Here is an 11849-nt window from a genome sequence, read left to right as displayed (position 1 = left end):
TGCTGGACACGAACGTCGGTCTGCGCCGTGGGAGTCCAGGAACATAGCCATTACGTTAACTGCTGGTTCCCGAATGATCTGACTTTTTTCCGTTCTCCATGGAGAGGAGAAGGGTGGAGACCGTGGTGAGCAGGGCAGAGGCGGGTGTGCAGACGTTTCTGACGTGACTTCAGATGACTCGCTTGAGCTGGGCTGTGGGGGAGACCCCCCGCTTCCTTGGTGTGGGCCAGTTGGTGCTGCCTTTAGCCCCCACCGCTGATCCGTGCTCTCAGGGGCCCACAGTCCAGCAGGAGGGGAAGGCAGTGGGGACTGTCCCTGCGTCAGTCCCGTTCCTTGCCCATCCATGGTGCATCCTCTGGGCACGGGCTTTCAAGCCCAGTTCGTTGGATACTCTCCCAGTTGGGAATTTTGAGTTTGGCTGTGACTGAGTTTGGAAGGGTGGAAGCCGGGACGCTCTGAATGGAGTGCAGGCTGAGGGTGTGCTGTCGTCTGTTGGGATGTGCGAGGCAGCGGAGGGAAGCTGGAGGTGTCCGGCAGGTAGCTGTCGGCTGCTGAGAAAGGGTGGCAGCTGACAGCGGCCACAACAGCAGACTTTGGAGTCAGGCAGGTCCGGTTTGAAAACCTAGCCTTGCCACTCGGTAACCCTGGTACTTAGGCAAACTACGTACGCACCTGAGCCAGGGTACCATGGGACGTTAGTGTCCTGGGTGTGGGGTCAGGGCAGGAGGCAGCTGATGCCCAGAGGAGGGACATGGGCCGAGAAGCCAAACCGTGTTTCCAGCAACTGAAACCAGAGGTTCAGCGGCACGAGCAATGCCCTGCTTTCCTGGAATTCTTTCAACTCCATTCTGTCCCAGCAATAACTTTAACGTGAGAGGTAGCGCAGGGGAGGACTCAGGAGCGGAGACTGTTCAGGAAGTCTTCCGTGTGCTCCTTGGCAAATTAACCTGCCCGTCAGTGTCTCCACGGGAAATGGGGATCAGAATAACACACCACTGGCTCCATCTCATTCAGTCCCCAAAACAGCTCCATGAGCAAGTTGACCCTGAAAGCAGTGTGCCCAGGGTCAGGAGGGTGGCTCGGTGGTCGCCACAGGACAAGTTCAGTCCTAATTCAGGCCATCTCAAATATTTTAAAATACACTGCATGGCCAAAGGCGGGACTTCTGCCATCCTGCCCCATTCATCCTGCCAGGGGCCAGTCTCGGACCCGGGGAAGACGGGCCTGGGCTCTGAGAGTGCTTATGAAAGGGATAGGATGTGACAGCCAGTGGCACAGGGTCCGGGGCCAGGCGTGCTGTCGCCCGTGTCACTCTTGCTGTTCCTACCCTTCACCTGTAGCCTGGAGGACCCAGGAGGAGGGAGCTGGAAGCCCCTCTGGGGCTCTGCCAGGCTGGGCGTCAGCTCCCACAGTTTCCTTGAGGTCTGAGTTTTGTTTCGGCCCCGTACAGTCATTCCACACAACGACAAAGACTGCTGCTCCCAGTTAAATAAGAGTGGTTGGATTATTCACCGTTCTGAGTTTGTCACATCACACTTCTTTATTAAACCCGAAAAAGCAAAAGCTGACTCTTGTGAAAGCAATCGAGAGTTTGCAGAGTGCCGATACAGAGTTCTCTGGAGCCGTGGGAAGCTTGAATTTGTGCTGGCACCTTCGACTTGGAGTCTCCTTATTAGAGTCACGCGGTTGACTTAAAAAAAAAGTGTTGGAAAGTTTCCCTAATTGACAGATTTGATTGAGAGAACAGTCCCCAACGTCCCATAATTGAGCAAACAGCTTGTCACCATACAAATAATTAAAACACCATTTGAAAAACGCACATAGTGACAAGTGCTAACTTAGACGTTCACAGCTCGGTGTCTGAACACAGATTTTCAAATGATACGAGCCCTTTGGTTTGGTGTTTTGCTTCTTGCAGACGCTGTGAAGTGAGCAGTGTTAAATGAGCCATTGCAGGGGTGGGGGACTCCCCCGTCTCGGTCTATGCGGGGTGGCGAAGTCCAGAAGGCGGCAACTACAAATGACGGCTCACCTGCCCTCGTGGCAACTGCCCGCAGACGCCTGCATAGTTCGCATTTCCATGCCCGTGTCCCTGTTTCCCTGGGCACATTCTTCCGGTCTCAGCAGGCTGCGGGAGCTCGGTGTTCGTCTTTAAAGGGGCAGCGGAAGTGCCAGCTCCCACCCCGGGCCTTGCTTCTGCGCCTCCAGACAGGGGCGCACCTTGCTCTGTTGTCACCAGATTCGGTGGACAGCTGGGTCTCAGTTCTCCCAGCTCCAAACTGTGTGGTTGGAACATAAACATGGTCCCGTCCATTGAAGGGCTTGTAGTCTTGTTCTTCTGCTGGACAAGGAGATTGTCCCCACAGACATCTGTCAGGCTGGACCGGCTCCAGGGTTGTGTCTGCCCCGTGTGAGGACGTCTGGGTTGTGGTTCAGAAGACCCACCTATTCAGAAGACCCGCGGATGCAGCTCTGGAAGGGGCTTGGTTAGAGTGCATCATTTCACAGGTGCATGAGCTACGCCGGCTGAGGCCCAGAGTGGAATCCTGCAGTCGTGGGGCCTTTCCTGGGTCTCCCGTCTCCCCATCGAGTTCTTTCCAGCTGTTACCTGTCTACATTTCGAATTTTTTGTGGGTGGGTGGCAGTTTGTTTCTCTGCATTTTAAAGTAAGGAAATCAAGGTGAAGAAGTGATTTGCCCAAAGTAATACAGCCCGAAGTCACTGTGGGTGGGAACCCGGGTTTTCCTGATTCTGTCTGCTGTGCCACCTCCACTCCATCTGGAATCAGCCCCTCGGCCATTGTTCCTGCTTTGAGGCAGCACAGCCCTATCACGGACCAGCCGGAACTCCAGCTTCATATTCCATCCTCCTCTGACACATCCACTGTGTCCTGGTGGCTGCCAGAGGTGCCTCTCCAGCCCCAGTGCTGTGTTGTGAATGTGTGTGTGTGTGTTTTTAAAGAGAGATTATTGTTACAGATGCGTGTGCTCTCTGGAGAGACAGAGAGAGAGATAGAAAGCGAGAAATCACTCCCCAGGATGGCCACGCTGCAGTCCCTTCTCTTCCAGTCTCCTCTCGGGCTTTTGGGCAGGGCTGGACATGCACCTGGAGTGTCTTTAGCCGCTGGGTCCAGGACTTGAACTGCGGCCGACTGTGTGGGAGTCCAGCAATGTAACCATTACTCCATCTGCCGGTCCCGTGATCGTTTAGATGAAGCCCTCTGAGAGTGGGGCCAGGCTGTTTGCCGTGTGGTCAAAGCCTACACGGTGGGAAGACGTGTTTGTTGAAGGAGTTCCCGCTCACCAGCCTGCCTCAGAGCCCTCCCCTCAGCCCGGGGAGCAGGTGCTCAGGGAGAAGCCGCTTGCCCCAGCACCAGAGCAGTGGGTGTGGGGATCACATCACGTGTGGGGGTCACACAGAGTGGGCGTGCTGTGCGCGTCCTGTGCCACACGTCTCTTCGGTACAGCGCCGTGCCGGAGCGGAGCGCTCGCTTCCTGAATGAATGCAGGTGGGCTTGGGAAGCGGCGGGCTGCATGGGAGGCCTAAGGGAGTGCAGCAGAAGGAAGGAAGCAGCAGGAACACTGGACCTTGGCACCGAGGGGCCAGAGCTTGTTCAGATGAGATGGGTGCCGGGTCTGCCAGTCCTGTGTCCGGGACATGCTGAGATGCAGCTCTGCAGGAGGGAGGAGTGCCTGAGCAGTCGGGCTGCGCCTGCTTCGGGCCACTCAGCCTTCCCACTCATTCTACAGCATCTATGAACTGCGTAGTGTAGCTTTATGACTTTTTAAAATAAGAGTTATTTAACTTTGTTTCTCGTTATTTTTCAATTTGCTATAGGGCACATGTATTCACAGGGGTGAGGGGGGTGAGAAAGCAAGACACCAGGTCTGGGGCTTGAACCGTGGTTGGCCATGTGGGAGTCCAACACCTTAACTACCATAGCACTTGCTGACCTGCTGTACGACATTTTTAAAGATAATAGTTCGGGACTGGCAGGTGGCATGGTGTTTGAGGCACTGGGCTCTCCCACCTGGCTGACTGCAGTTTGAGTCTTGGACCGGCAGCTTGCTTTCTCACTTTCCCTCTCTCTCTCTCTGTCTTTTTTTTGGTCAAATTAAATAATAATAATAATAATAAACAGAATTAAATAAATAGTTCTTTTCAGAAATGATAATAGTTCTGGGAAGCAGGGTTGATAATGCTGGGCTGAATCTAGGGAACAGCTCATACTGACCTGCCTCACATGAGCTCTTTAAAGGAAAGTGGCCTGCTTTGTGCCCTGCACCTCCTAGCCCCAAGCCAACAGGAACATCTGGGAGAGCTGGGGACGTGGCTTGTGGGTTCTGTGCAGGCGAATGCGGTATTCCTTGCTCATGGGATAGCCTGCCTTGGGATTCTGGGGGGCGTGGACAGCTTTGCACTGGAGAAGCCTGGACTTCTGGGGCTTGACCTGCAGCCTCAGATGGGGAGAGAAGAGTGTTCGTCAGCATCCTTCTTGGCCTGCAGGGAGCCGACCCTCCTTATCATGACTAGGAAGCGGTTGGTTAGAACAGAGTGCTGATGGCTGGTAAATAGGAGCGTGAGCGAGGAGAGGCAGCTCCCACATGCATAATGCAAGAGACGTATGAATGGGTGCAGGGAGCCCATTGATAAATGTAATGCCAGATGGTCAATGACCACCCAGGAGACAGTACTCAGGAGAGACCCGATTGACTCAGCCATTGATTCAGGCAAATGCATTTTTAATGGCTATCCAGATGCATTTTCTAATTGGCGATGACATCACCGTGTGTTCCAGAATAAAGCATGAATCATCCTCCAGTGATGAGGAGCACGCAGCCGCCAAGCCGTCGAGTGCGAGCCACCTCCCGCTTCTGTCGAACGTCAGCTACAAAAAGACCCTCCGGCTCACTTCGGAGCAGCTGGTGAGTCTCCCGTGCCCTCTCTGTGTTCCAAAGTCCAGGCCACAGTAGGGTCAGGTTGTGTAGACTCTTCAGGTGGCGGGAGGGGGGCTGTGATGAGGTGGACACCCTCCCACTCTGTGACCCCATTCCTCCTCCCTGGCACCTTGCCTAGCTCAGGGCTGCCTGCTACCTTTGGTGACCTCAGGCCCCTCATTTTGGTGCCCCATTTCCACCTTCGGACCTGCCCGGCTGGCTCTTCAGTATCCCTTCACCTTGTCTCCCCTTTCCCTGGAAGCCCTGAAGCTCTTATTTTCAGGGGGAGGCAGCCTTGTGGAGCTAATTTATCCCGAAGTGTAATGACTGATAGACTGTAGGATCTCTCAGGAGTCTGTTTCATTTAAGAAAGATGTTCATTAACTCAAACATCTTTCTCTCGTTTTTTTGTTTTTTTTTTTTTTTTTTTTTTTAAAGAGAGATTTTTGCTATAGGATGAGTGTGCTTGCCAGAGATACAGAGACAGAGAGACAGAAAGCAAGAAATCACCCCCCAGGGGGTATGGCCATGCCACAATCCCTTCTCCTTCATTCTCGTCTGGGATTTTTGGCACATACACCCACACTCCCAAGGTGTGTTTTAAGCTGCCGGGTCCAGGACTCGAACTGCGGTTGAGTATGTGGGAGTCCAGCAACATAACCATTACGCCATCTACTGGTCCCTCAAATGCATCTCTTAATTTGGAGGAAATCAAGCATTTGTGATGGGATTTGGAGAACTTCAATTAGCAAGTAGCATTATCTGGTCACAATGCTCTGTGTGTGTGTGTGTGTGTGTGTGTGTGTGTGCGTGTGGTGTGTGTAAGACCAGTATTTTTGTTTGTTTGTTTGTTTATTTGTTCCATGTTAGAGAGGCAGAGTGAGAGAGAGGCAGAGATACAGGCCACAGCTCTGGGTCATGGTTACTTGTGGTAACCTGTAGAGGGAGCCCTAGGATGTGAACCTGGGACCTTCCCATGCCGGTCCAGTTCCACTACCACTATCTGGCCTAACCAATTTTAATTAGACCCCTTATTCCCTAGACCTAGTTCTTTATCTTTTGAAAAAGGTTTTTGCTGTGCTCACCAAGAGAGAGACAGTGAGAGGGAAAGTGAGAAATCACCCGCCCAGGGGGATAGCCACACTGCAGTCCCTTCTCTTCCGTTGTACTCCCGGGATCTTGGGCATACATGCACATGCACCTGGTGTGATTTTCAAGCCATGAGGTTTAGGACTCAAACTGCGCTTGGCCACAGAGGAGTCCAGCGCCTTAACCACTATGCCACCTGCTGGGCCTGGCTAGACCCCATTTTAAATCATTGGCGAACAAATGTCTGTTTGTTTGTTTGTTTGTTTGTTTTTTGCCAGTGGTCTTTTGTTTTTCTCCTAAGAGTTCATGGGGAAACAATGGAGTTGGGATGGTGTAAATGGGGAAAGACACCAAGAGGCCGAGGCACCCGCTCACCCTGTGCCTGGGGGTCTCTGTAACACGCGGCCTCTGCTGTGCCGTGGGGAGAACCTGGGGGAGGGCAGCCTGTGGGTCTGTGCAGCCAGCTGGCATGCACCCGGGGGCCCAGCGAGAGGCTCAGAGCTGCCCGAAAGCTGTTCTGTTTTCAGCGTTAGCTGTGATTGTCTTGGGTCTTGACTGTGTTCCTCTGGATAGGAGGCGTGCCTGACTGATGACCGAGATTCCCGTTTTCTAATCAGTGTCAACATAGTTGTCATTTAAAAGCATGGTTATTTAGGGGAACATTTTCACACGTGGCTTAAATGTATCTCCCCAACTTGTCCCGATATGGTAGGGTTTTTGAGTTGCCGAGTTTGTGTCCTATGAGTTCATGTCCTGTGATCACCAAGAGTCAGAAGCATGGATGGAAGGAAGGGATAACAGAGCAAAGTTTACTGAGAGAGAAAACAAGCTCCCAGAGCAGGGAGGGGTCCCGAAAAGTGGGTTGCTGGAGAGGAGCTGAGGCCAGAGGTTTTTTCTTTTTTTTTTTTTTTGAGAGGTTTTTGCTATAGGGTGGTGGCGCATGTACTCACCAAAGAGAGAAAGCACCCTCCTCAGTGGGAGTGTTCATGTTGCAATCCCTTCTCCTGTATTTCTCCACCCTGCTGGGATTCGGGCATGCACAGACGCCTGGCATGCTTTCAAGCAGCTGAGGCTGGGATGTCAACTGTAATTGGCCGTGTGGGATCCAGCTCTCTTATCCATTATGCTGACCCACCCTTAGGAAGGTTTGTATTCAAATTTCCCCATTTGTTCCAGTAACTTTTTTTGAATGGTTTTTGCCATAGGGCACATGTGCTCGCCTGAGAGAGAGAGGGGAAGTGAGAAATCCCCCCCCCATGGGGGATATCTATATTGAATTCCTTTCTCCATTCTCCTCTGAGATTTTGGGCACAAACACACAAGTGCTCAACATTTTATTTATTTAATTTCTTTTTTTTTTTTGAGAGAGATTTTTGTTCTAGGGCATGTGCACCCGCCAGAAAGACAGAGACAGAGAGACAGAAATTGAGAAATCACCCCCCAGGGGGGATGGCCACACTGCAATCCCTTCTCCTCCATTCTCCTCTCGGGATCTTGGGCACGCACGCACATGCGCCCGGCGTGAGTTTAAGCCACTGGGTCCGGGACTCAAACCGCGGTCGACTACGTGGGAGTCCAGTGACATAGCCATTACGAGGTTTTAATCCCACAGTCTGAGCAGTGGGCTGGACCTCTGATGATCGGGCCTCAGGACATAGTTACATGGTAACCTGTGTGGTTATTAGCCCATTCTTGGTGGGACCAGCAGAGGTATTGATCTGCGCTTTTTGTTAGAATGTAGTTAGCAGACAGAAACTGTTGCCCTTGACGATAGCTGTTTTGAGCGAATGTAGCCAGCTTTTTGTTTGTTCAAACTCAGCGGTTATGACGATCCCGGGTAAAGCTTGCTGCGGCTTATCTGGGGCCTTTCGGGGTCTGTGTGTTTCCTACCACTGCCCTGCCTTACTGGAGTGCTAAGGGTGCCCTGTTCTGAAATGGAAACGCACATGCCAAGCCTTGCAGCCCTCACGTACCCTGTCCGATGACCCTACCCTGAAATATGGGGCCAGGTTAGCTTCATCTGCAGAAGTGGTCACATTCGTAGGAAGGGGGTGCTCTGCTTTGCAAGTGGGTGCGAGAGCAAGAACCAGGACAAGAAAGCGGAAAGAAAACTATACAGCGACCCACGGAAATACTTCGATTGAGGAAGCCTATTCCTGCTTCTCACGGAACAGGACACAAAAACCCCTCCACCCAGGCCTTCCGCAGGCAGACCCATGGCTCCTGTTTTTCAGAAAAGTTTGAAGCTGAAGAACGGCCCAAACGACGTGGTTTTCAGCGTCACCACCCAGTACCAAGGCACCTGCCGCTGCGAAGGCACCATCTACCTGTGGAACTGGGACGACAAGGTCATCATTTCCGACATCGACGGGACAATCACCAGGCAGGTGCCGCGGACTCGGAGCTGAGGCGGCTTCGACCTGGGGCCCCTGGGCCTGGGGCTGGGGCTGCTTTGTCCTTGGGTAGCGTCACGGGACTTGTATGTCCCCCTGCTGCAGCCGTAGGGCTTGGTCGTAGTTCCCATCTGGGACGTTGCCCCGACTTTGTGGTTACGGGGACGCCTCTGGGGAGCGCCTTCCCGAGTGGCCTCTTCCGTGGCGCTGGCAAGCGTGTGGTCACGTGGAAGGTTGCGTTTCCCGGATGGCCATGTCCTCACTGAACATCCTCCTTGGATTCCTTGAGTCTTGGGCTTTCTAGCCTGAAAGAAAGTCGTGGGTGTCGTCTGCATTTTTATGAGGCGTGCAAGGTACAATGAATTTGAATGGGATTTTAAAACATTATGTTTATTCATTTTGTACTTTAAAAAAGTATTTATTTTATTTAGTATTTTTTATGTTTGCTGTAGGGCGTGTGTGCTCACCAGAGAGAGAAAGAGAGAGAAAGTGAGAGTCGAGAGAGTGGAAGTGAGAAAGCAAGCCACCAGGTCCAAGACTTGAACTGTGGTCGGCCATGTGGGAGTCCAGCACCTTAACCACCATGCCAATCTGCTGGCCCCCATCTTGTATGTTTTATATAACAAAAATAAATGTTTCTTCCCTTTGCTTGATTTTTCTTTTCTCTGTTTCTCTGTTTAGATCAGACACCCTCGGCCACATTCTGCCCACCCTGGGGAAGGACTGGACCCACCAGGGCATCGCTAAGCTGTACCATAAAGTGAGCCAGTAAGTGCTGAGGGCCCACCCCCCGCAGACCTGCACGTGTGTTCGGTACTGAGTACAGACGTGTCCTGCCAGGACCCGCATTTGAATTGAATCCCAGGAAACAAGGAAGGATGTACCGGTGAATCGTGGATTGCTGGGAGAGAGACTGTGGCTGGAGAGGGGAGGGGCCGAGGTCCAGGGCCAGATAAAGAGCTGGCTGGTGCTTGTCCGAGGGGTCTTCAGAAGGCTCGTGGACACGTGCGTTATGAAAACACTGCGTGGACTTCTAATTCTTGTGCACTGAAATAAGCTCGCACTTGAATTCCATTTTTCCGTGACCTTTTTGAAGTCCCTTTGGACATGCCTAGCAATTTCCTATCAGCTCAGAACTTGCTGTGTTCGAGCAGGTTTCAGCGACAAGCTCTGGCTGCAGTGTAGGCCCCGTCAGCTGTGTGCCTCTCGTCCACCTCATCCGTGGACTGCTCAGTGAGTGAGCCACACGGAACAGCCCCCACCGTGGGGCCCGGAGCCTGGGCATCAGCTGAGGAAGCAGCTTTCTGAGTGTGCTGGGTGTCAGGCACGGGCACTACTAAGTCTTACAGTGACTTAGAAAAGCGTGCCATGTTCGGACCAGTGAAGTTAACCCAGGGCGTTAGTTTCATTTGCCCAGGTTCCTGTGGGTGCTGAGGGGGTGAACCCATTCAGACCCTGGTTGCCAGCTGCACCTCCATTGCTTCTGCTCTCTGCCTCCAGAGTTGAGCCTTCAGGGATTCCCCACCCTTACTGGCTTGCTGGGTCCAAACTGCTGACCCACTTGGTCACACTTCTGGGGACCCGACTCACCACGTGCGTGAGGCCTCTCCCTCTGGCGGATTCTGTTCTCCAGCCAGTCAGAGCCAAAGAGGACAGCCCTGTCCGTCCAGGGCAAGGGGGTGGAGGGGGAGGAGGGCACATACCCGAGAATGCTGCCCCATGGTCCGCAGCCCAGTGCACACCCCTCCCCATGCTGATGGTGATGGGAAGGGCAACCAGCCAAAGCTATTGGGTCATTAAAAAGACATGACATATTTTTCTGTTTTTCTGTGCAAAAATGTGTCATGACTTTTCTGACAACCCAGTATTTCTGGAACTCCACGCGCACAGAGGAATGAAAGGTGCTGCCTGTCCCGTTCGTTCATTTACTCGGCACTTACGGAGCGTCTGTTAATGCGGGGCCGATGGCCGGTGCTCAGGGTGGTCATGAACCAGACGGTCTGATCTGGGACTTGAGGGTCCGGTAGCCCAGCAGTGGCTCGGAGGGAGGACTTTATATCCTGGTGGGATCGCATACCTCACATTTCTTCATAGGTGTCCAACTGTTGATATGACTTGACTTTTCAACTTTATTTTTCTTCAAAAAATTATAAAAGTTGGGCCAGCCAATGGTGTGGTGGTCAAGGCAGCCGAATCCCACATGGCTGACCATACAGTTTGAGTCCCGAACCCAGTGGTTTGAAAACCATGCTGGGCGTGTTATGTGTGCATGCTCAACATCCCCTCAGGATGGAAAAATGGAGGACAGAGATTGTGGTACGACCACCTCACTGGGGGATGCTTTCTCTCTCCTCTCTCCCTCTCTCTCCCCTCTCTCCCTCTCTCTCTCTCTTCTCTCTCTCTCCTCTCTCTCTCCTCTCTCTCTCCTCTCTCTCTCCTCTCTCTCTCCTCTCTCTCTCCTCTCTCTCTCCTCTCTCTCTCCTCTCTCTCTCCTCTCTCTCTCCTCTCTCTCTTCTCTCTCTTCTCTCTCTCTCTGTCTGTCTTTCTTTGGGGAGTGTATGTGTCTTCTGGCAAATTAAAACACACACACACACACACACACACACAAGTCATAACACGAGTGTATAAAGAATGAAGATGAGGGAACCAGCAGTTAGCGTAATGGCTATGTCGCTGGACTCCCACGTAGTCGACCGCGGTTCGTGTCCTGGACCCGGTGGCTTAAAACTCACGCCGGGCGCGTGTGCGTGCGTGCCCAAGATCCCGAGAGGAGAATGGAGGAGAAGGGATTGCGGCGTGACCATCCCCCCTGGGGGGTGATTTCTCGCTTTCTGTCTCTATGTCTCTCTCTGTCTGTCTGGCGAGCGCATGCGCCCTACAGTGAGAATCTCTCAAAAAAAAAAAAAAGAGTGAAGATGACACGCACTCTCAGGGCAGGGCTGTCATATACAGGTGCCCCGGAAGTAGAGCTGCCAGGTCAGAGGTGAGTACCCAGAGGAACTTAGTCAGTCGTGCCGAGCCGCCTGCCGCAAAGGTCGCCTGTCGTGCTCACGGGGACAGTGCACCCAGGCCTCCCTCCCTGCTGCAGGCTGACCGTTCATCGGGCAGGATTGATCGCTTCAGGAGCTGCCTGGACTGGAAATTACATCTATTTTTAGTTGAAAGAAAGAAACCCTCATGGGTCAGGGTACGGAGGTGCTTGCAGCCTGATTCATCTTGCTTTGTGCAACATGAATCTATTTCTGTCCTCACAGTAACATTAACAAAAAAACAAAAAACAGCCACATCTTTTCTCTTTGGTCTTGTTATGTGTCTCTTCTGGATTTTCTTAGACAAGATGTCTTGAAAAATCAAGTCATACGGGAACCAGCAGTTAGCGTAATGGCTATGTCGCTGGACTCCCACGTAGTCGACCGTGGTTCGTGTCCCG

General features: G+C 52.6%; 1 protein-coding gene across 3 annotated transcripts in view; it reads left to right on the top strand.

Annotated features, from left to right (window-relative positions):
• The window catches only part of LPIN1 (lipin 1), a 111206-nt gene that overhangs the window by 80356 nt on the left and 19001 nt on the right, over nt 1-11849 (top strand). For all 3 annotated transcript variants that reach the window (XM_014589689.2, XM_014589685.2, XM_006140815.2), the window contains 3 exons: nt 4799-4925; nt 8261-8409; nt 9101-9187. In XM_014589689.2, the coding sequence (XP_014445175.1) occupies nt 4799-4925; nt 8261-8409; nt 9101-9187 (363 nt within the window). The remainder of the gene's footprint in view (nt 1-4798; nt 4926-8260; nt 8410-9100; nt 9188-11849) is intronic.

This window comes from Tupaia chinensis, unplaced genomic scaffold (genome assembly GCF_000334495.1).
Source record: "Tupaia chinensis unplaced genomic scaffold, TupChi_1.0 Scaffold000045_1, whole genome shotgun sequence".
Lineage (NCBI taxonomy): Eukaryota > Metazoa > Chordata > Mammalia > Scandentia > Tupaiidae > Tupaia > Tupaia belangeri.
The sequence above is the reverse complement of the archived record's forward strand: the minus strand, read 5'-3'. Positions and strand labels throughout refer to the sequence as shown.